This window comes from Lissotriton vulgaris, chromosome 4_1, assembly GCF_964263255.1.
Source record: "Lissotriton vulgaris chromosome 4_1, aLisVul1.2, whole genome shotgun sequence".
Taxonomy (NCBI): domain Eukaryota; kingdom Metazoa; phylum Chordata; class Amphibia; order Caudata; family Salamandridae; genus Lissotriton; species Lissotriton vulgaris.
The window spans coordinates 2046481518-2046507308 of record NC_141691.1 but is presented as its reverse complement, the minus strand read 5'-3'; the positions used below and the strand labels follow the sequence as shown (position 1 = coordinate 2046507308).

The following is a 25791-nucleotide window of genomic DNA, read 5'->3' as shown; positions in this document are numbered from 1 at the left end:
AGCGTGCATGTTACAACAGAGTACCAAACACAGGTAGAAGGATACTCCTTCAGAAAGGGCAGACTCAAACCACATGTACACACTGGGAGGACACTTCCATAGTCCAGGAGAGTTGAACTCTCTTTAATAAAAGGTCTTCCCGCAGATAATAGAGAGGGCATGCCTTTTGGAAGTGTCTTCGAAAGAGGAGAACGTTGAGGTCAGTTTTGAAGGCCTGGGAGGCGGAGGTAGGTATGGGATGTAAAGTAATTAAAGTGCTACGGTCATTTTGACTTAGCATTCGAATAATTATCTTTGTATTTGCCTCAACGAACAGCTTATGAGAATGTGAGGTGGCTACCTAGTCTCGTAGCTGTCAACCAGGCTTTGGACTGGTTAGCGTGGCGGCATGGATGGCCCCGGTCCCATGGGATACATTTGCATACTTGGGTAATTTATTGTTGTGTTTACTCCATAACTTGCATATTTTTCTGTTGTGGTATCATTTATGTTTAATTTAATAATGTGGATTGCCTAGGATTGTTACTTTTCTTATATATGGCCCATGTCCCATGGCAGTGAATTCAGATTGGTAGATAGGGGGCAGGGCTTTTAATGAATGTGTTGCCTCAAATGCAAGAACAGCGATGGAGAACCACCCTATTCACATGGGGGGCCACCTGAAGTTTCTACAGGTATAAGGGCCATAGCACACTGGGATTGTGTGAGGCTGTGGGCACAGCTGGGCTGCGCGTAGGTCAACCATTAGGAGGGGTGTTGCATGTCCTCCTCAAGTCTCAAAACAAGGGGCAGCTACCTGGGCATGCTCCTTGCTGTATTCAGCGCGCGTAGCACAGCTGGGCTGCGCGTAGGTCAATTATTAGGGGGGTGTTGCATGTCCTCCTCTAGTTCTAAACAAGGGGCCGGTAATTGGGCATGCTCCTTGCTGTATTCAGCGCACGTATCTCAGGCATGTTTTTGTAAGGGCATATTATATCTTAAGCACTGCATATTACATACGTCCGCCAGTCTTCCAAGAGAAAGGCATGCTCTTTCCGCACCCTTCGGTGGAGGGCTAGCAATTCTGGCGGCTACCAGCGATCCAGGGCATGGTTGATTCAACACCAAGGGTCACTTTTGGGCAGCAGGTATGGTTACCTGGGAGAGGACTACAACAATTAAGCTTGAAGGGATTTGGATGGGTCACCCCACAGGGGATGCAGTGACTGCCCTGCCTTTTATCAACATTGGTAATTTGTGACTACAGGACGACTATTCATTCATGTAGCACATCAGTCCTCGATTGCAACATGAATTTGTATACTGCAGGGGAGAGACTCAACACACTTTCACCGGCCTTATTAAGACCCAGCATTAGACATTTTGTTATGTGTTACATACATGTTAGTTACTGCCTCCGGGAGAGCAATTTATTTAATTGCCTATGTTCAGATGCACCTGGGAGCCTCTCAACAAGGGCAGGATAAGAGATTATCGCTCTATAGTTCATGGGGCATGTCCTTTTGACATGTACTAGAGGTTAGTACTTGTAGACAGTTGGCTAATTTTCCCAAGCATATGTTACTAGCGGGCGATGCGTTGCATCCACTAGATAGGGCTCGTAGGAGTGTTCACGCTACGATGTGCAGCTAGTAGATTTGTGTTAACAAGCTTTGGATGGCTCTATTCAGCTATTGTTTATCCCCATTATGTTGCTGTGGAAAAATACCGGGACACGATAAAATACAAAAGTACATTGTTCCTGCAATAGCAATCCACCTGTGTCACCCAAGGGGGAGGTGCCCTTACCATTTTCCCCGCCTAGCGTTGCAGGGTACTCACTTGTCACCTGGTAACTTTTAACCCCACAAGGTGAGAGAGTCTGCCTGGACTTCCGTAAGTGCGGCTAGGGCCCGCCACTGCTATTATCAGCAGCACGTTCACCGGCGCTTTTACAGGGTGGTTGGTTCTGGTGCGTGGCACCGTCCCTCAATTGTCACTCATAGCACTGTCTGGCTTTCAGAGACGACCGCTACTACAGCCACGGGGTAAGTCAAGTTCTTCGGTGACTATTGCCTTGGTTTTATTGGTTGTTATAAATTCTGTTGCCCAGAATATTTAAATACTTTTGGCAGGTTCGGCCAGATAGGGGTGTCGTAGCAGGAGGGCCTGCAATTGATTTGGCTGGGTTTCACTTGTAGGGTCCAGACGTGGGCATGTAATAACGAATACGAACTGCTAAGGTTCACACGCAGTGGAGGGCCCTTGGTTAGGTGCACCATGAATAGTTCGGCCTGAGTCACATTTATTTAGTCATTTCAGGATCTAAGGTGGGGAGATAGTAGGCAGTATCTCCACGTCGGGAAGTACACAGTGAGAAATTAGTAGTGTACAAAGTTGCCCAACTTGATACATACATTTGTTAATAGCGCCTTGGGTCCAACGAGTGCCCAATCGGGGTGACTGGTCAAGTGACAGACATTACTAGTGGCGCGGCACGGTGTACGATAAGGGAGTTTGCATAAGAAGGTCCCAACTAGCCTTATATGCGTGATGGAGACAATTAGTGACATGCCTAGAGATAAGCCTTGTGTTGTAGGGATGGGATGCCAAGGGAGGTAGCTTTGCGGCTTCCACGGGCAGGTGATTTCCGCAGGTGCTTAGCTAAACTTGCGGCCAGGCAGGGTCTTGCACAACCAAGGTGATCACATTAAGGGCAAGCACGCACCAAGTGTTGGATTATCAAGTCCATTCAAGGCAGACATTAACACCTGCGCAAGTGCCAGGGAGCTAGGCAGTGGTGGTAGCTGCCAGTTAAATTGTGGGTTGCGGAGCAAGAACCTGAAGAGAACGTGGGGTCAACATAAAAGGGCTACAATGAATGAAGAAGTTTGTTTTGGCGGTCTGACTGCCCAAAAAGGGTCAAGTGTTTTGCGTGCATGTGTTTCCCCCTTTTATAGGTCAAAGACACATGGACACCCGTTTCTATGTCTCTTTTCCCAGGGCAGGTTAGTTCCTAAGGTGGGAAATGGCCTTTGATATGCCTCACCAGGACAGGGATAGCCTCTCACACGAGCTGGAGCCTGCAAGGGAGAGAAAGGTTAGAAACTTAGACGGGGAGCGCCGGGCCCAAAACCCCCTCATAAAGTCAGCGGGGGGTATCAGGCTGTAGGTGTCTTTGAGAGACGGGCTAGGGCATTATAGGGCTGAAGTGGGTGACACAGCATTGTCAGGGACACAGATGGGTCCCAGCGAATCCACCAAATAGGATTATAACTAAACATGTGACACACTATCTGGTAGTTGGTCATCATTACTGGTAGAAGTATTAAAGGTCACAGGTGGATAACAGGGTCCGGGCACCTGTAGGTTGGCACTTCACAAGATGGTGCAGTGTCTAATGATGGACACCACACAATGATTCCCTCAAACCTGTGTGACACCATTTCTATGGGCACCAGGGATAATTTGAAGATAACTTTGAAGTTGTCTGGTTTATGTGGCAAAGTAAGAACCAGGGATGAAGACCACAATGACCACACGGGGCAAATTAGCAAGCAGTGAGGGACAGGTAATCGTCAGTGGTCGGAAATCACCCCTGGCTCCTGTGGCTGGGTGCTTGGCAGGGGAGGCGTGGGAGCCTGCGCGCAGGAAGTTCTGCGCTATGCCTAAATTCACTGGGCAGAGGAGACTTGGCCTCATTAGACCTGGGTGCTACACGCCAAATTCAAAGGGTGTGTTGAGAACAAGGGGTACATCTGCCCAGTATAAGCATGGACCGATTCTTGCTGGTTAGGGGAGAGGCCCTAGAAATAGCAGGATGTAAGTAGGAAGGCCGGCCTTGGTGTGGGGTCCTGGCTGCGACGGTCGCCACACCCAGGGCTGTGGCGGAGTTACAGGGCAATCCAGAGGAGAAAAGGTACTCAGGGGGACCCTCTTCAGGAGCACAAAGGGTGCTGAGGCCTAATATCCCCAGGAAGTCTGTGCGGTGGACCCTGGGGTGCGACGGCGCCCCGCTATCCTACAGGCGGTAGGAAACCTGTACAACCGGGGGGTCGCTTGAACGCTCCGCCCCTCATAGGGGGGCGTGAGCAAGAGGGTGGCCCAATGGTTCACCGGAAGTGGGAGTGGCTATCCCTCACCACAACCGCTAAGCAACGATTGGACAAGGCCACAATGCAAGTTGGCCCTTCAGATGGTAGGCCGCGAGGGGCGGCTTGCCTTTGGATCGCCTGTAAGATAACCCACCATGTTGGCATATGTGTATGCTAATAAACCTGCAGCTACTTTTCTCCAACAAAAAGTTGTCTTGTCTGTTTATTTATGCTTCATATATGTTGCTGCAAGAGGGCTGGTGAGTGGGCCGATATTGGCATTATGCGGGCCGACCAACACGTCCCCGCAGGGGACCCTCATAAGAAGGCGGCCCCCTTAGTGCCACAAGATGGCACACGGGGCAGCCCAGTGTTCTACGACCCCCTTCGACTACCCGTCGTCACTTCCAGCCGTGTTGGGGGGCGGGGGAAAGGTATAACTTCCTCCCCCGCCCACCTGGCGGCCTCTTTGTCCCCTCAACCTGTCGCCGTTTCCCTCCCTACCACGTACCCGGCGCTTTCAGGGTGGGGGGAACTGTCTTCTAATCTTTTTATTTGTGTTGCAGGCGGAGTTACAGGGCGATCCAGAGGCGGAAAGGTACTCAGGGGTACCCTCTTCAGGAGCACAAAGGGTGCTAAGGCCTAATATCCCCAGGAAGTCTGTGTGGTGGACCCTGGGGTGCGACGGTGCCCTGCTATCCTACAGGAGGTTGGAAACCTGTACAACCGGGGGTCGCTTGAACGCTCCGTCCCTCTTGGGGGGGGGCGTGAGCAAGAGGGTGGACCAATAGTTCACCGGAAGTGGGAGTGGCTATCCCTCACCACAACCGCTAAGCAACGATTGGCTAAGGCCACGATGCAAGTGGTTGAGGGTATGTTGTGCCTTTCTAATCCTAGATGAAAAAACTCAGTCATTAAATAAAAACACTGTTCTATTTGGATACACTGCCTTTGGGGTCGTTTTGTGATCAGTTATGGAGGTTGGAATGCAAGCTGAAGAAACGCTTCTTCTCATGCACAAAATTAATTCAAAGGGCTTTTAGATTATCCTGTGCCAAGTTACCACGCAGTTGCTGACCGCTCGTCTTCCTGCAAGAAGGCCTTTGTGACCCGTTGGCACTGCTGCTCCTGGCTGAAAGCTCGGTAACTGGCGCTGTTAAAAAGTAAGAAGTCAGTGCTTCTGAAGTTGTTTGTGAGCATGCGCACATTGATGTGCATGCTCTCACTGCAGTCGAGGAAAAAAAAAGAAAACGGACTACCTTTGGAGGCCTGAAAACAGAGCCTGATAGAGACCCGTTTCGAGGCCCCCTTAAAATAACTGCCGGTGCACGGACCCGGACAGACGTGGCCCACTTAAAGCCCTGCCTACGGGGTAAGCTAGCACTATATAAAACGTTTAAAATTAAATTAATAAATAAAGACGTAGGAAAACACCAACAGAGACGTTGCATCAGCAGTTCACGCAGCGGCACTACAGATAATTCATAATATTTAATACATTCGGATTCTCTCTGCTTAGCTGGTGTGCTTTGTTCAGAAATTAAGCTCAAGTGCTTGGGTTGTTCGAATCCCTCATCGGACCCAGCCATAGCCCAACCCACTACTTCTGGGCAGTCCACAGACGATTTAAAGTGTTGCCATAAACTAGACACATGACAAAGGCGAGGAGGCATGTCTTTCGATGCACTTTAGCATCAATGGACCCTAAAAAGAAGAAAGTAATGTGGCAGGAGGGGTGAGGGACAGGAAGGCAGCACTAGGAACAAGGGGGAGTGGCACAGGCATGCAGCCACATGGGAGTGAGGAAAGCTCCATTAAAATGCGAACAGTTACGGGCGCTGAGCTGAACACAGGCAAACACTAACACAAGCAAGAAAGGAGAAAGGAAAAAGTCCCCAAACTGCAAATAAACAACCAAAGCGTAATAATACAGTACTTAGTCCCTGCTGTGTGGGAGGAACAGAAAGACAAACAGGAGGGACAAAGAGAAGGATTGACCACTAGCAGGGCGGGACTAGGAATCGAAACCGGGACTGGCAAACTGCTCGGCCGGCCCCCCTGGGGGGAGGGTGCGGCCGAGCTGTTTGCTAAGGCCAGTTTCGGCCGATTTTGTGACAAGGAGCCGATACTGCCGGCCCCTGGTAACAAAACCAGGCCCCAACCTGGCGGCCCACCGGGGAAACGCCCGGTGCCCGCTACGGCCAGTCCGGCCCTGACCACTAGTAAGAGAGGATTTTTAAAAGACACTGAACCAAACAAATGGCCAGCAAGGGGATGGCATTAACCCCACAAGAAAAGTTACAATAGGTATTGAATGCTCAACCTAAAAATGGATTATATTTTAACCAATTTAAGGGCACCAAAATGAAAAAGATCCACCAGAGGGTTCCGGAGATATAGATTTTATAAGAAATAATACATCACAACATTTCATTTAACGGCAAACCAGCATTTGCAAAATCAATGATTTTGGCACTTGGATACTTTTTTGAGTGAAAACTTGAGCCACCTGTCTAATGGATACTTGGAGTTACTTTGGGCCACCAGCTCCAACAGGGACCTAGTCAGGGGGACCAGCAAGGCCCAAATAAACTTATCTCCATTGGAAAAGCAGTCTTCAGTCAGTTTGAGTTGTTGTGTACCAGTCACAGGGAGGATATCCCTTGAAGTCTTGTTGAGCCTGGTAGAAGTATATTTGCTACTAGTCTCCTAGTACAGCAGTCACAGCTGATTCCTTCATTTGAAGATAACTTGCCTTCTGGGCCCACCAAGCTGCACTCCGATGACTACTGGATGGAGCAGACTGTAACAAACTCAGTTACAACTTTGGAGTGTTGAGTCCTGGTCTTGTAGATTGCATGAGGGGGTGGGGAGAGTAATGATCTTGGAACCTCAGATACCAACTCGCCAGGCATGCTACTGCAGTTGTTTTGGCCCTGTGCTGAAAAAAGGAGGTCAGCTAACTGACACTTGGAGTCTCTTCTTCCAGTTGGGGCCCAGAAGGGACATCTTCATCTGCAGGACACAGCAGGCATAGTCCTTTCCTTCACTAGCCGCTAGGTGCAGCAGGCACAGTCCAGCATTATTGTAGCCTCTCCTTTGCCAGGCCCTTGGTCAGCAGGGCAGTACTTCTTCTGTGTTCTTTTTCCAGTCAAGCAGGATCTTTGTTCTGGGTGCTAGGTATGCCCCATTTATGCCCACAAACAGCCCTCAGGAAATGTTGCGGTCACTAGCCAATGGACTACTAAGTCTCCTCTCTCCTGATGACAACGTCAGGCAAGAGTGGCAACTAGCTATCCCAGAAGGCTCCATTTTATCCATTCCCAATATGGCACTGTAAACCTTGGGCAGACAGAGTGGCACTTTATAAAATTGCACTTTGCCCACCATTGACATTAAATTCGATTTCAACATGAGATTAGATTTAGTACACTGATACTTTTGATACATTACAGTACCAACTTTAGTAGTCCAATTCAGAAGTTTTCAGGCCTGAGGTTGCAGCCTGTAACTCTTCACTCACCAATGGGGCTACTAACCGTTGAACAGTAAAAATGACAGTGGCAGTTTTTACTATAAGGACCGTGAAAACATGAAACTGTGGCCCGATTACGATGGCGGTGGGACTGCCACAGTCAAGTTAGCAGTTTGACAATGCTCTGCCAGCCAGTGATCGCAGGCTGGGAGCCATGTTTTCACTTTGTCTTTCCCTTGGTGGCAATACTAGTGACAGACACTTTGACATATAGGCCCTAGGTACTCCTGGTACCATATACTAGCGACTTTCAGGTAAGTCAAGTGATACCAAATGGGGCAAGCCAATTAATCATACCCCAATTTAAAGGAAAAAGAACACACACTGAGTCCTGATTAGCAGGGATTAGGGCAATTTAGAGTCATTCCACCAGTACCTAGCAGACAAAATAAAGGTGAAATGCGAGGGTAAACCTGCAAAACCTGTTTCCCTACACTGCTACAACCCCCTAACTCCAAATCTCAAGTCATCTGGGTCCCTTTTGGTATATTAATTATTCTGCCCTGCACCTCATAGACCTGGTAATCCTCCTGCGACAGAGGCTGAATGACTGTTCTATATCTATGTCTGCTGATCCTTGATGCATGCCCTGTTGATGTACAATGTTCCCATTATCTTAGAGCCTGTGCCTCTGTAGAACTGTACACTCTTTTCTGTTTCCAGGTGTTGTCACCATGCTTGACTTAAGATTGCCTACTGTTTAAACTCACTCATATTCATGTGGCTATGTACCCATGAGCCTTTAACTGTAATATGATGCTTGCATTTTTGCTGCGATTTCACATGTGACTTCCAGTATGCATGACCTCTTGTACTGCTTGCATATGATGACTATTCTGAACTGATGATTTAGACTAATAAAATACTAATTACATAATTGCATAAAACAATGTAAAAGATAATAATAAGATGAATCAAAACTCCAGCTTCAACCAAGAAGCTGGACAGATTCATATTCCAACTCTCTGCAAATGTAAACCCTCATGGTTTCATCATTAATAGTGACCTTTCTTTCAGAAGGCACTTTGCCAAGAAAAATACAGACCAATTCAGATCTATTCCTTCTGCACAGTTTCAAAGATTACCTTCCACAATTGGGCTTCATAACCACTGTCTAAACACATGTCTTTTGCCACCACGCTGTTGATAACACCATAACTATCAGAATTCCAGACTTCCCTGCTCCAAGGAAGATAATCCTACACACCACTTTACTTGACAACCATGTCGCTACTAACCGGAAACACCTGGTTGCCCATGAAGAACCATATCATCTCCAAGACCTGCTGTAATGTCTACAAAACAGAAACAATCAAATGTTGCTCTACCAGCAAGAATTAAATCACCATCTCAGCTGGACAATGCACCACACAAAGCTGCAATATTGCCATACCCGAAATTAAAGAAATACAAAAAGGAAAGAAGAATTAAAGACAAGTCTTTTTGAGCTATGCAAACAGGACTCTGAGCTACATCCCACCACAGATGAGCCTTGTTCATTGACTCCTCCACTTCAGTAATGAACTGAAAAGGCATCACGTTAAAAAGCATGTATTCCACCACTAACATGAAAACTCACAACTCATTCTCTACATCGGGCCAAACAATGAAATGAAATTCACAGTCCCTTACTTTCGCACTTGCTGTTGTGTAGTCTTAAATCATTCCTAATACATACATTGCTGTGTAGCTTCAAAGCTAGCTTTTGGCTACATAAGTTCCATTGAAGGGAGCACATACATACTGAATGCATTTAAAGTCTGAACAGTGAACACCATCAACCTGCCTGATCATATCTACTTTGGGAAGAGTGTGGTCCGCTGTTCATTTCAGACCTATTAGCCATCAAGGCTGTCGAGAATTGTTTGGTTATCAGTTTCAGTTTTTAACGTCTTTATTTCGAAGTTTTCCTTCATAAAAGACAAGCATATAAAATACATACACAAAACACACGACTAATATATACAAATTTATACAAACAGTTAGAATTTTCAAGAATCCTGTATAAAAAACAATTAAATGACATAGAAAGACGTTTATGTCCGTGTTAATACAGATAAAAAGAGTCAATTCAGGAATGCTACCCAGAAAAAATATGTTAACATGTTTGTCACTCAGCTATTGGCTCTTAATGCAAGTTAAAAGAATCATATGCCCAACCTATAGGAGCCTTTTCCTCATTTAGGAACATACTACATAAAACCCACATTGCTGAAAGGATTAAAATGTAAACTTCACCCTTATAAAACTACTCAAACATTGCAGTATTTATAAAATAAATCAAATCTATGGAGGGCTGGTAAGCTAATACCACCCCTTTCTAGCAAATCTGCTGTAGATCTTGGAAGGGGGAAGTGTGGGGTACACGGATAAAAATCATACAAATCCCAAATGGAGATGGGGCCGTCACCTTCGTGGGGCTGGGAGGATCGTAAATAGGGAACGATGTTCCTATTCCTAAATTTAACAAGGATTAGGTCCCCGGGAATGTCCTTAGGTAGTGACCCTAACCAGCCCACCCTTCTGACACTCAGGATACCTCCATCTTTATTGGGTGGCAGGGGTCTATTTTTAGCTAACCAGAAGGTGACCTTGTGTAACAGGTCCTGATAACTCTCGGGTTTCCTACATGAGGGAGCTGGTACTCCTGAGAGAACTAGCACAAAGGGGGCGGCTTCCGGAGGTAGGTCTATACGTGCTGCTCTGTTTGGCTGTGCTCTAGCAGCGGAGTAGTTTGTTAATAAGGGATTAGGGGCAATTTTAGTGACCAGTGGTGGTTGACTCTTAGGAGGCTGTTTTGTAATCGGAACATTTTTTCTTATGTTATACAAAGGTTTGTGGGCAGTTCTAGTATCGGTCGGAGGTAGCATGCTGGGAAATTGTCTTTCAGCGGAAACAGTTTTTGTAGTGTCCGTCAACATAGGACCTTCAGGTACAGTTGGTGGAATGGAACAATTGGGTGTTGCCATCTTTGTAACGGGTGAGGAGTTAGCTTTAATAGCAATCTCTATACTTGTCAGCCTATCCCCTAAAGAGGTAATTCGTTCTAGCAGGGGTGCTATTACAGAATTTAACAACTGTTCGAGCTGAGGCAGTAATTGCAATTGAGGCAAAGATACTTTATCATCCAAGCGTTCAGCGACCCCCCTGGATGTGATGGAGTTTATGGCAGGCGTTGGGGGATTGATACAGAGTTTTTGTATTTTAGGTTGGAGTTCGTAATCATTTGCCCCATCATGTTTCCTTTTCACACTTTGGCCCGGCAACAGCGCAGTGGCCTGGATGTTATCCTCATTGGGTGGTAGGGAAGGTTCACAAGTTCTGTCAGAGGGAGTGTTAGTAATAAGGCCTTTTACGGGGAGGGGGATGTTATTGGAATGAACTTAGTTCCGCACAGAGCATTTAGTTCCTCCCAGTAGGACAAGTTTGGCACACTAACGGGGGTATGAGACGGCGATAACAATTGGCGACGGTCATCAATATCTATTTCACAGATAGAGGTAGGTGATGCATAGCTCTGAAGAAGATTTTCCATTCTCTGGCAGTAATATGGGAATTTAGTATGCCCCCTTGTGTGTCACTAATAATAAAGTATATTCAAAATAGTGTCTATGTTGTGGAAGCCAAAATGTCCGTGAATAGTCTAGTAAATGGTATTTATAACTGTACCTTCTATTGCTGTGGAGCCAGGAAACGTGGCCCGTCCCGTCCTCCTCGTGCCTCTGAGGGCCACAGAGGGCCCGCCCTTTGCCCGGGCTTCGCCCCGGGCGCCGTCCCGCGCGCGTTCCCACGACGCGTGGGCTGTGGTCCTTATGTTGCGCCTCCTGGCGCGATGCTCCCGTGACCGGCGAGAAGCGCCGGTGGGGCGTCTGGGGATTGTAGTTCTGACCCCTCGCGCTCCGGCCGCTGTTGTGCTTGCGGCGGCGAGGGGGAACTGGCAAGAGGCGTCGGTCCCCGGCGTAGGTGAGCACTATTTACCCCTGGTGCTGCTCACGGTCCCCCCGCTCCCCCGGGTCTGTGGTCCTTATGTTGCGCCTCCTGGCGCGATGCTCCCGTGACCGGCGAGAAGCGCCGCTGGGGCGTCTGGGGATTGTAGTTCTGACCCCTCGCGCTCCGGCTGCTGATGTGCTTGCGGCGGCGAGGGGGAACTGGCAAGAGGCGTCGGTCCCCGGCGTAGGTGAGCACTATTTACCCCTGGTGCTGCTCACGGTCCCCCCGCTCCCCCGGGTCTGTGGTCCTTATGTTGCGCCTCCTGGCGCGATGCTCCCGTGAACGGCGAGAAGCCCCGCTGGGGAGTCTGGGGATTGTAGTTCTGACCCCTCGCGCTCCGGCCGCTGTTGTGCTTGCGGCGGCGAGGGGGAACTGGCAAGAGGCGTCGGTCCCCGGCGTAGGTGAGCACTATTTACCCCTGGTGCTGCTCACGGTTCCCCCGCTCCCCCGGGTCTGTGGTCCTTATGTTGCGCCTCCTGGCGCGATGCTCCCGTGACCGGCGAGAAGCGCCGCTGGGGCGTCTGGGGATTGTAGTTCTGACCCCTCGCGCTCCGGCCGCTGTTGTGCTTGCAGCGGCGAGGGGGAACTGGCAAGAGGCGTCGGTCCCCGGCGTAGGTGAGCACTATTTACCCCTGGTGCTGCTCACGGTCCCCCCGCTCCCCCGGGTCTGTGGTCCTTATGTTGCGCCTCCTGGCGCGATGCTCCCGTGACCGGCGAGAAGCGCCGCTGGGGCGTCTGGGGATTGTAGTGCTGCTCACGGTCCCGTGTTTGGTTATTCTCATTCTTCTACATATGTGATGCACTTTTCCTTGGTCAGTTTTTTCCCCATGGCCCCTATTAATTCCTCTTTGACTTCAACACCCTTACACCCTTGGGTTCCCATAAAGCTGCTCTACAGAACACTCTTTCATGCTTAGGACTAAAACCGCATGGGGAAGAAGGTGACAGTAGGTTCCTGTTGACAAACATCCCTTCCTCTGCCCTCTTTGACTCACCTTTTGAAACCACAGTTTATCTGCAATTATTTGTGGTTCAAGCTCTTCCTCTCTCAAGATTCCTTGGTGAAGGTTCTCCAAGACTGCTGAGTATTTAGAGATTTCCTTCTTGACTACACGCATAGTTTGGATGATCTGTTTTGAGAAGACAAAGTACAAAATACATCCTACTATTATCAATGTGTTAAGTTTTAAATGGCAACAGTATAGCTTCAAAGTCATTTATGCAAGGAAAAAAAAATACATTTACACCAATTTTAGAGTGTCTATTTGTACCTTTATTGCTCAGCTAAATCGTCATCCAACAATGCCTCAATGGGACTTGGAATAGTAAATTGTCACTCATCACAAATCGTACAAGACACAATCACGTACAAAATATTCTACCTCTGTGTCCAAATTTTGCCCCCAAAAATTCTCACTAGTTCTTCCTTTCATTCCTGTCATACTAATATGCCCTTCATGAGCATAAGTCAAAACGTTGTAACTCTTACCCTCAAGCACAACTAACACATCACAATGAAAAAGATGATTACTGATTAGATACAACTCTTCCGACACAGGATTATACTTGTTGATGACCTAATCCGCCACTTTAAAATCCAGTGAATCTTGAACTATGTAATCCTTGAATTTATCTAATTCAAAATCTTGAACCAATGCTGTCATACAATTCATGCGTAGACAAAGCCTACAGCATGACTCTGTCCTGAGCACACTGTCAATAAGGGCCTGATTTAGATCTTGGTGGATCCGGCATCACTTTTCCATCAGTTTCTCCATCCGCCTACTCAGTTTAGATGCTGGTGGGTCTATGGACGATAGTCTGTCTGAGTCTTGCCATCCCCACCAGAATGTTTCTCCCACATCAACGGCATCATCGGGAAAAGCGGATATCAGAAGGCGTTCAGCCCATATTTCTGCCAGGACAATTATGATGTGCCTTCCTGTCGACTTAACTATGGCAAGTAAACTTCCACACCTGAGTTGGTGGCTTCGAACAGGTATAAAGTAGAAAATTACGTTTTTTTCTTTATTTCACTTCCCTTTCTGTCAAGAACACGATATTCCAAGCCTTTTCTTTGCTGCTGCTACGTGCCCACAAAGAGCAAACCAACCCCATTGTCGTCGGAATCGAAGGTAAGCTTCTTTTTTTACTTTTTTTTAATTGTTCACATTTGCTCTGTAGTCATGCATTGTTAAATTTGTCTTACAAACTATTTCTTTCTAATGTGTAAAGCATATGTGGGTAATGTTTTCATTTAAGAAATATAAAGAAAGACACCTGTATTAACTTTTTTTTGTTGGAAATTTGGTGCAAGCTTCATGATAATGGACACTCATAAATTATAAACATATGCTTTACACAGTTTTTGAATAATTTAAATTTAATATAGTGCAGCAATTGCATTAGGCAAAGTAAAACGTTTATTTAAAAATAAATGTAAAATATAATATAGTTCTAAACTTAAAACATTTTCTTTGTCTATGTAATATTTCCTCTTGACTAATATATTTTCTGTGATTTATAAAAAAAAACTAAATATGGTTCAATACGTTTGTGTTGATATTTTCACGTATTAAGTTCAAATAAACACACCTTTATCAAAATACAAATTTCAATTGTTATTTTTGGTGTAAGTATCCATTGTCAGGATAAATGCTTGCACCAAAATGTTATTGCCCATTATTTTTTTCTAATGTTTGAACTTTACAAATATGTCATTTAAAAAAAAGTTTGTATTTTTTATAAATGTAAAAAAAATGTTTTGCACATTTTCATCATTAACATTTTTAATAACCATTGAATTAAAAATGAATAATAATGTTATGACAAAGTTTGTAAAATGTTGCCTATTTATATTTGAGACAATTCTCTCATGAACTTTTCTTCAATTAAAAAAAGGAAAAATTGTTTCCCACAACAACACTTTGTAGCTTTAATGCCCCTAAATTGACTCCTAAACATTGGCGAAAGGGTAACCGCAATAGGAAGGGGTGTCTATTGGGCACAGAGCAGGCACCTCAAGGATTTTTCTTGGGAGGAGTTTAGGTTTGGTAGGTGTTAAGGACAGATAAGAGGTGAATTCGGAAGAAGGAGTAAGGGTAAGAGGGTTGGTAGAGGATTGGCTTTTTAGGGGTAGAGAGAGCTGGAGTGGGTGTTGAGATTGTGTCTGTATTTAGGGCGAGTCCCTCCTGCTTTCAGCCCCTGACAAGGTAGCTGCTGCTGCGAGAGCGCTTGCTCGTTTTTGCAGTAAAACTGCTGTTTTAAAAACGTTATATATTCTTTTTGTTTGTTTTGGTCATTTTGACCCTTTTTTAAATTGCCCCTTACCTGCACCATAAATTGTGCCCCTTCACCGCCGTTTTGGCGGGTCTGGTCCTGGGGTGGGTGCCTGGTTCGTTTTTGGCGGACATCTTGGAGTGGGGTGAGTGGAGTGAGGCTTTTCCAGCTGACAGCGCTTGAATGCACATGTGACGCCTGGGAACACCTATTTAGGGCGAGTCCCTCCTGCTTTCAGCCCCTGACAAGGTAGCTGCTGCTGCGAGAGCGCTTGCGCGTTTTTGCAGTAAAACTGCTGTTTTAAAAACGTTATATATTCTTTTTGTTTGTTTTGGTCATTTTGACCCTTTTTTAAATTGCCCCTTACCTGCACCATAAATTGTGCCCCTTCACCGCCGTTTTGGCGGGTCTGGTCCTGGGGTGGGTGCCTGGTTCGTTTTTGGCGGACATCTTGGAGTGGGGTGAGTGGAGTGAGGCTTTTCCAGCTGACAGCGCTTGAATGCACATGTGACGCCTGGGAACACCTATTTAAGGCCCCTCCCCTAGCGCAGCGGGATCGCGCAGCGGGCGTGTCCTCGCGTGGCCGGAGTCGTGCCAGAGTCCTGCCCGTCTGCGCCCGTCCGCGCTCGGTTGCGCTGGCTTCACGGCGATATTTACATCAGGTGCATCTCTAACCATGCTTATGTATACCAGGGATAGTCTCCTGGCATGTAACACCTGTCTGCCTCTCTGTGCCGAAGTCCGCGTTGACCCTTTGTGTGGCCCCCATCGCTGTGCTTGTGGCGGCTGGCTACTCGAAGCCCCTTCCTGTTTGGGGTCTTGTATAGTGCAGCCTGCCTTAAGCAGTAAGGTCTCTCCGCGACATCTCACCATCTGGAATTTAAACGTCAGATCGGCGGTCAAGCATTATCAGGATATTGCTGATCTTGTGGACAATGACCCCCCTGACATCTTTTGTCTGACAGAGACATGGCTGCAAGACACCGATTCTACGGTATTGAATCTGGCGTTCCCCGTTGAGTATTCCATCTACACGCTCAACCGCTCCTCGAGAGGGGGTGGCGTTGCTCTTGCTGTTAAATCGTGCTATTCTTGCGCCTGGAGTGTGCAGAACATCACGGGCTGCGAAAGCGCCCTGTTCAAGGTTGCGGTTACTCCGCATTTTACCTTGTCAGGATTGCTGATTTACCGTCCACCTGGTAGCTCAGTGGCATTTCGAGAGGCTCTCCCTGAGGCGGTTAGTTCACTAGCAGTAGGGTCTGCCAATTTTTCTATCATTGGTGACTTGAATCTCCATTTTGACACTTTGTGTCTTTCTTCTGTGGGTGGGATGGTGGCGGACCTTGAGGCCCTTCAATTGTTCCAGCTGGTCTCGGACCCCACTCATAGTGGTGGCCACACTCTGGACCCCTTTTTTTCTAACTTAGAAGGGGTTACAGTGACCCCCCCACCCCCTGACCTGGTCAGACCACTCACTCGTGACCATTCACTGTCCTCTTGACGAAGCCCCACTTAAGGTGCCACTGCGAGCCATGCCCAGACGGCGCTGGAGCAAATTAAAGGCGGAAGATCTCCACCGCCTTCTCACTGACGACCCACTGGGTGCAGTGGAGAACGTGGAGTCTGGTTATGACCATTTCTGCGGATGGGTAACCAGGGCCCTCGACTCCCTTATCCCGATGGTTTCCAGTAAGTGTGGCTCCCGCGCCCCCAGTCCCTGGTATGATGGCAATCTATGGGCTCTGAAAAGTGTCTGCAGACGTGCTGAGAGAGACTGGAGGAAGAGGTATGACAGCAGCAAAAAAACCCTGTATATGGCTGCGGTCAAGTCTTATCACCGCGCGGTTTGTAGAACCCGGGCTGAATACTACGCTCTGGAGTTTCGCAATAGTGGGAATCATGTTAAAACCATCTTTAAGGCCCTTAAAGACCTTGTGGCAATGAAGCCGGCCGGTAACTCCATCAGCTCCAATACTCATTGTGAAGCGCTGGCGGCTTTCTTCCTGGAGAAGGTCCAGACCATATATAGGGCCTTCCCCTCCTCCACTGCACAAACCAGTATGGGGCCTCCCATCCGGTTGGATCAGGTGGTGCTAGACTCTCTCCCCTCTCTCTCTTTGGAGTCTTACACGGCCTTGGCTCTCCGAGTTAAGTCGGGGTTGCCGGACGACCCGCTCAAGCCACCTATGTACAGAGACCAGGTTTTTGCTCGCCCGGTTTGCGACTTAATCAACACGTCGCTATCATCAGGCCAGGTGCCTTTGAAATGGAAGCATGCGGTAGTAATGCCCATTTTGAAAAAAACATCTCTCGACCCTACAAAATCGGAGAACTACCGCCCGATTTCGCTTCTCCCGTGGCCAGCCAAACTCGCGGAGGCGCATGTCAACACCGCCCTCACTGGTCATCTGTCGCGTGCCAACATTCTGGACGACACCCAGAATGGTTTTCGGGCTGGCCACAGTACGGAGACAGCACTGTTATCTATGGTCGAGCACCTTCGGGTAGTTCTGGATGCAGGTCAAACAGCGGCGCTTGTTTTGTTAGACCTAAGCACCGCCTTTGACACGGTCTCCCATGACATTCTCCTGCAACGTCTTGAGGAGATAGGGGTGATCGGCACTGCACACCAGTGGTTCCGTTCGTTTCTCAGGGATCGTTCCTTCTGTGTGGCGTCCCTGCCCTACCAGTCCAAATGTCATCCTCTGTCTCTTGGGGTCCCACAGGGTTCTTCACTGAGCCCCACGTTGTTTAACATCTACGTGAGGCCGCTGGCTGAGGTTGTGAAGCTCTGTGGTATGACCATGGTGTCGTACGCAGATGACACCCAGCTAGCGGTCACGATCAGCGGGGACTCTGGGGTGGATGCCCCAAGATTCAGAGAAGGACTCAGGGCGGTGGCTGGTTGGATGACGTCCAACTGTCTCCAACTAAACGCCAAAAAAATGGAGGTGATGATCTTTGGGAAGCGGACGGACCTATGGGGAGATATTTGGTGGCCCTCTGAGCTGGGGCCGACCCCCACTCCGGTTGCGGAGATCAAAAACCTTGGTGTTTGGCTGGACCCTTCCCTCAACTTCGTTGGCCACACCAAAAGGACGGCGGCTTGCTGCTTCGGCATCCTGCGCAATCTGCGCCCTGCCCTTAAATACTTCGATGCCGCAACTCGTCAATTGGTGGTGCAAGCAACGGTTTTGGCGCGGTTGGACTATGCCAGCTCCCTTTTTATAGGACTAAACCAGGCTGAGTTAACCCGACTTCAAAGAGTGCAGAACGCTGCGGCAAGAGCGATCGTAGGTCTTCCTAGGTTTTGCTCGGCCGGTCCATCTTTGCGAGCCTTGCATTGGTTACCCGTTAGGCAGCGGATCCACTTTAAAGTTTTGTGCCTTTCCTTCAAAATTCTGAAGGGCCTATCACCTCCCTTACTGCACCAACTCTTGCGCCCTTACATCCCGGGCCGCACTCTGCGCTCGCTAGACCAAGAATTAGCGGTAGCCTGGTTCAAACTCAGTCGGGTGGGAGGTCGCTCTTTTAAGGTGCGGGCAGCCGCACTCTGGAACGCTCTCCCTTTGAAACTCCGGACCTTTGGTGACCTGCTCTCCTTCCGCAAGGCCGCTAAAACTCATTTATTTTCTGAGCTTTGTTAAATCCTTCACTCCCCAATTTCTTAATAATTATTTCTGTTCCCCAGTTGTGTTGTGTTCGCCACCTTGTCGGTGCGCCGGGACGCTCCTTCGCTGGAGCAGCCGTGCGCAATACAAATAGCACTAACATAACATAACATAACGTATGTTTGGCAGTTGCATTTGGGTCCGGTGATTGTTGTGTATGTTTGGATGTACGTTATTGGCTGGTGTTTAATATTTGTTGGTATTATTTTGTGTTTTGTGTGTTGGTTTTGGTGAGTGTGTTATTGTGCTGGGTGGTGTGGTTGTAGGGCTGGGGGTGTGGTTGTGGGTGGGATTGAGTTAGGGGTCTTGTGGGTGTTGTGGTGGTTGTGCATGTGGTGGTGGTTGTAGTGCTTGTGCATGTGGTGGTGGTTGTGGGTGTGGTGGTAGGTATGGTGCTTGTGGGTGTGGTGGTGGTTGTGGTGACTAGTGTGGTTTCAATAGTGTACATATTTTGTTTGTGTGTTTATTTGCGTTTATTCGCGTGTTTGTGTTTATGTATGTGTGTGTGATTGTACTCTTTAAGTCTATTACTTTGAGTGCCTGCAAATATGTGAATGTGCTTGAGACTGGATTGGCAGTTTAGATTTGAGTTGCGGAAGGAACCTGAGTTAGGGCAGAAGGTGGGGCTGGTTGGGAAGCTGGGGTGAGTGAAGAAGCTGCTATTTCGGCAAGCAATCTCTGAATGCCAGACATTGAACTGTGAATGGGATTGAACTATAATTGGAATCTAGAAACCATTTGTTGCATTTGGCAGGTCAGCCCCGGGATGCCATTCACTATCAAAGTCTGGCCTACAGAGATGGTGTGTAGTAGGTCAATAGCCTCCTCACAAATTGCAGCAGGGGTGACAGGTGCAAGGGTGACGTGCCTATTGAAAAGGAGACCCCATCCTTTTAAAGGGATTGGGTTTGGCCAACTGGGAGGGCGGACAAGAGGGAGGGTGGAGATGTGTCTCTGAGTGGTGGACAAGGATGAGGTTGTTACAGTTCCAGTAGGGTCCACCACCACCAGGGACTGGTCACTTATTGAGGCTTCTGATGAAAATAATGATGTGGCGGCATCCAATCCAGGCCCCTCATCCTCCATGCCACTGTGTCCATTGGTGCCTGATGTTTCACCACCTGAAACACAGTGGCCAGCTGCTTCCCTGCCTTCTTGGCCAATATCTCCTTCGCCTGCTCTTGAAGATGTTGTAAAGACATATAAAAGTGTTTTATTGTATCTGTGTAAATATAACTGATCATGAAGTTTTTCCCCAAAATGTTCTAAATGTTTATATTTCACCTGCTTTAAGTCTTTTAAACTTTGATTTATTTTCATCTTTCCCTCCTGCATGTGTGGAACATTTTCAGAAACCATTTGGCCACAGTTTAGTAAATCTCTATTATTTCTCCTAATTTATTTTTGATAATGTTTCTTAATGATTTTCTATTCTGTCCAAGGACTGTTTTACACTTCTTAATGGTTCTGATTTGTTGGTTTGAATAGTTAACCTATGTTAAAATGTAATATAAAACACAGATCCCTTTGTACATAGTGTGTACGAGGCAAAAAAAGCAGATTTTTTAATTTAAAAAAATACAAATATGAATCAATGTATGTAATGCTGTACCAATATTTGTATCAACTGAAAGCCTGCTTTTTGTTTTGTTTGGGTATTTCAGAATGGTAAAAAACTTACTTTAATTAACTTAAGTATTTTTAAATGTTAAAATAATTTTTTAGATTCAGTTCTTAATTTCCATATTAATGAATCACGGCCTATGTATTAACTTATGCTGTTGAAGAAATCCCAATACATTTTTTGTTTTAAATTTCTTCTACAGTATAAGTAAATACATAGGGCTTGATACTTTTTAAATCCACTTTAGTACAGATATAAACATTTGAAAAACCAACAGCGTATCTGTGGTGGTCCCACTGCCATCGTAATAATGATTACCGCCCACCACATTAGGATGGCGGGTGGCTGGTTGGTGGTCAGAAAAACTGACCGCCACGGATCCAACGGGCTAAAGGAGCCCATTGGTCAGTCAGAGAGACTTGTATCCCTACAACAGTGTCTTTCACAGTTTGTGGCCACAGAATGCGTTGACGGCGTTTCAACCGCTGGGTGACTATGCGGTCATCATCAGGACAAACAGTGGTTTGAGCGTTTTCAGTAACTGTTTAAAAGGAAATTACAATCACTAATTACATTCAAAGGGGTAGGCTTCTTTAGAGGAAAAAGATAGAGAGATTAAAAGGGAAAGACTCCATTTGTGAGAGGAGAAAAAATCAGCGGGAAACTAACACCACACCAAAAGTGATACGTTATCCCCAGAAATAATGAATAAATATTCACCATTATTAAAAGCAGACCATTCAAGTTTTGAACAGCAGGTGCAGTACGTTAAAATCTGCAATTCACAAGAAAAGAAATTTATGATTGATTATAGTGGTCTATAAATCCGATGAACTTGCCATACTAGTTAGATAAAGGGCCCAAACAAGGCCACACAAGTCAGATAATTACTCACTTGTTGAATAAGTCACAAGTCCACATGACGCAATTCGAGGACTGATAAATACGCTTGCATGCGAGTGTATCTTCAATACAACAAGAAGTCCATAGGGAGCATTTAATTATGGCCCAGCATTTGCCCAATCAACCAGCACTAGGAATATAAGAAAAAGTGAACAAAAGATGACCAACTGTACTAATCGTATGACAAACCTCATCAAAGAAAGAGGCCACAGGAATTTTAACTTCATCCAGGACTGATTGGGGTTCTAGTCCCAAGACTGCCTGGGGTTCGAGTCCCAGTAGTAATTCAATCCGTACAATTATACACAATTAAAAAATAATAAATAAAAATCGACATATCTAGTGACTGCCCAGTGGTTTGCTTCTTACAAAGCTACCTTAATTTAAGGCACCAAAGATTAATCAGGCAACGTGCCAAAATGGGAATGAGCCATAGATCACAGCCATAATTTACCAGCACAGAAGTACACGTGTAGTAAAACTGGACTGTATTAAACTACACCAGAAAAGTCTACCGGAGAGCAATTGAGATGGCCCTCAATGTACAATATTTTCACTTATTCGTAAGCCACATAGATTCGTACTAAGCAACTCCAACCTAGAATACTAATGTTGAAAAATAGTGGCAAAATATACTGTGTGACACAAAAGCTAGTGCTTCTTTAAAACGGTAACACGGACATCACGCAAAAAAATGCATAGAAAAACTAACCAATATTTATTAAGTCCATGAATCGAATGTGACAATTCAAATTACTGCTGCATCATAGCAAAAATGATATTTAAACAACATGCAGGTACTCACTAAGTCTGCGGGTTAGACAGGATAATTCACAGCACTGTTACCATTGACCTATGGAATCTACTAGACACCATCTCTCCAGACGTCGCCTTCCTAACAGAAACATGGATGAACGCTTCCTCCGCCCCAGACATCACCATTGCCATCCCAGAAGATTATAAGATCACACGCAAGGACCGTACCGGCCACACAGGAGGAGGAATCGCTATCGTCCATAAAAAATCAATCCACATCTCAACCAGCTCTGACGTCAATCTCGCTAACTCTGAACACCTTCACTTCCAGATCCACATCGACCCCAAGACCACACTCAGAGGCACCCTCCTCTACAGACCACCAGGACCCCGCGCAAAATTCAGTGAAGACATCACGGACTTCATCACTCCACACGCGCTCCCCTCCAAAGATTACATCCTTCTGGGAGACCTCAACTTTCACCTTGAAAAGAACAACGACCGCAACACCACCACCCTCTTGGACAACCTCGCCAACCTCGGACTTAAACAACTGGTCACTTCCCCCACCCACATCGCAGGTCACACACTCGACCCTATCTTCACCTCCAGCAATCACGTCTCCTTCAGCCACACTACGGATCTCCTCTGGACTGACCACAGCTGCGTTCACTTCACTTACAACAAGCCGAAACCCATCAACAACCCCCAACCAACTTTGCAAAGAAACTGGAACAAAATCACCATCGACCAGATCTCCTCATCGCTCCTTCTAAACACCCCAGCCCACTCTTCTAACCCAGACCAAGCCACCACCAACTTCACCCTATGGTTATCCAACAGCGCCGACATCCTAGCACCATTGAAAAAACGTCAAAGCAAACCTGGCAGCAAGAAGGCCTCATGGTTCAACGATGATCTTAAGAAGTCCAAGAAACTCTGCCGCTCCCTTGAAAAGGCCTGGAAAAAAGACCTAACCACTAGCACCAAGGACGCCTTCAAAAACGCCACCCGCACACACCACCAACTAATCCGAAAGGCCAAGAAAACAGCATTCAAGGATCGACTAGACAACAACGCCCACAACAGCAAGGAACTTTTCAACATCGTCAAGGAATTTACCAATCCCTCGGCCAACTCCAACGACATCACCCCCTCTCAAGCCCTCTGCGACTCCCTGGCTTTATTCTTCCACAACAAAATTGCAGACATCCACAACAGCTTCGACAACCAACCCGGAGACCAACCCACCCAACCATATGCTGAACATTCTCCCCCCTTGAACACCCTTTACGACTGGAACCCAATCTCCACTGAGGACACCATCCGCCTGATGAACTCAATCCACTCAGGATCCCCCACAGACCCATGTCCTCACCACATCTTCAACAAAGCAGACTCCGTCATAGCACCGCACCTCCGAGACGTCATCAACTGCTCCTTCAACTCCGCCACCTTCCCGGAAAGCTGGAAACACGCTGAACTCACCGCCCTTCTGAAAAAACCCACAGCGGACCCCACCGAACTCAAAAATTACCGCCCCATCTCGCTCCTTCCTTTCCCGGCCAAAGTCATCGAGAAAGCTGTCAACAACCAGCTCGCCGCCTTCCTCGAAGCCAACAAATCCCTCGACTCCTCACAGTCTGGCTTCCGAGCAAAACACAGCACTGAGATTTCAAGATATTGAGGGACCTCTGTATAGTTCGTAATATAATGATCATGCTTTGTTGATAGACCTATATGATAACTACGTTTTACGAATTTATGCTAGGTGCGTGACTAAGACATATATTTTTCCCCCTTTTGGATAATTCTCCTTAAGCCCATTAGTCGATTTATCTTCATGTCTCTGGCACAACTGGTATTTTGTTGCAATGATTGGAAGTACCATGCCTGAATATTCTTAGGTTTTGGAGTCTGTTATATATTAAATCAACTAATTTTTGTGCCTTTTAAATTATGGATAGCAATGCCAGTGCGTCACATTGACTGATGGTGCTCTTGGCGACTTTTTTTACTGTTCCAAGATGGCCACTGACGTTGTGAGGTTTCTTTCCTCTTTCTATTTCTATAAACACATGCTGTAATCTGACCGAGGGATACTGTGTGCCTGCATGCTGGCGGAAACCCTCACCGCTTGCTGAGAAGAGGAACTGTTTGCCCCTGACCCGGCTGCCGAGTTATCCCGCCGCCACGCTGGTAACAACTGCGGGCGGCGTGAGGAGAAACTCGCTCTCCCAGGGGCCTCCACACCGGCACACCTGGAGCGCGTCACAATCTAGCGCCAGGAGGCGCTACTAAGGAGGGACTCACCCGCAACGCGGGACGCGAGCGGGACGCCCGGGGCGAAGCCCGGGCAAAGGGCGGGCCCTCTACGGCCCTCATCGGCCAGAAGAGGCTGGGCTGGGCCAGAGATCCTGGTACAAGGTGTACGTAAGTAACTGTCTCTGTTGTGTGCCCACCTCGTGAACACTCCTCACCATTCAATGGCCGCTGCGGCTATAAGCCCTGTATTAGTGGGGTTGGATAAAAATATCACCAACCGAACACTGGATGATTACTTTTTTAAACCAGCCATAGATGGCAACAAGGAGCTCTCGCTAGCTGAGAGGAGGGCAGACCGCCGCCGTTCCATCGAGAGAATAAAAAACAGAACATTCTCTGAACCTATTATGTCTGTTTCTCTAGATGACGATCTGAGTAGCGCCCCAGCAGATAACACCTTACTGACTTGTAGCATACCCTTGCTCCTCCAAGAATGCCTAGCTCCGGCATTGTCACCCACTCATCCTCAAGAAATCATCCCTACAGTGACCACTGAACAGAATAATACCTCCAAGATCCTAATATCTCCCACAATAAGGCCTGGCAAAGTTGTACGAGGTAAAAGTTCAAGGCCAGTGACAGATAAAATGCATGGGCCACCTCCACTCAAAAGAAGAAGGAAAACCATAACAGCTAACAAGTCCAAAATAAGTCATACTGACTTTGGGAAAAAGAAGAACATTGCTACATTACCTTCTTTGGGACCCTCTGTCACAAGTCAAACTATAACAGTTAGCCCCACTCCATCGTCATCCTTACCTCAAGTAACTACAGACTCTGATTCCACCCTTATCCAGATGGAGGAGGATTTGCAACCCACCACCCCTAAGTCACTTCTGGACAATATTGAATTGATTATACGTAGTTACATGCTTGCTTTGTCAGACAGATTCAAGGGGATGGAGGTCCGTTTAGGAAAAATCGAGGGGGATTTGTCTGCGTTAGGGAATCTTGTACGTTCGCAAGGCCAGCTCAAAGTACAGAACCAACAAGGCATCAAAACAACCCAACCCCCCTTAATAAATATTGCGTGTCCCACGTTGCCCAAATCTAGCACATGTAATAGCCAGGCCGTTGTAGCAATTCCAGCCACCCCTAACCTCCTAAACGCGGCACCAAAAGCACCCAGCGGTAACACCGGTAAAAACCCTTTAACAACAACTTCAATTGATGTACAGGGTAAACCAACCATCACATTACCAACTATCCCCGCAAATATCCCACCCAGAGAACTTAGATCTGAAGGGAAGGAGAATAATTGGGGAAGAGGGGGACCGCCTAGGACACCACCGACAGAACTCCCCCCAGAAGCATTACCATATGTGGTTATACTCACTGGGGTCCCAGAACTGCCCAATGGCAAAAGAGAGGGATACTCACAGTTAAAAAACAAAATAACGCATTGGCTTTCTCTATATAGACCCAAACCCATTGCGATTAACGGTGAGATAGTTCATGTCCGGCGTCTGTCCTGGTTGGGGGGCAGAACAAAGGACATTGGTGGTGATGTTGTAGTAATAAACTTTAGGGACAGGAGAGCCGTACAACATATCCTGAACTGGCCCTATGGAAATGAAAAGAACTGCATTGTACCACGCCCCCTGACATATTTTTATCCCAGAGCCACTGTTTTCC

General features: G+C 47.1%; 1 protein-coding gene across 1 annotated transcript in view; it reads right to left on the bottom strand.

Annotated features, from left to right (window-relative positions):
* The window catches only part of LOC147724935 (uncharacterized), a 1961814-nt gene that overhangs the window by 1021024 nt on the left and 914999 nt on the right, over nucleotides 1–25791 (bottom strand). Inside the window, exon 9 of the mRNA XM_086918138.1 lies at nucleotides 12594–12728. Coding sequence (XP_086774264.1) covers nucleotides 12594–12728 — 135 coding nt within the window. The remainder of the gene's footprint in view (nucleotides 1–12593; nucleotides 12729–25791) is intronic.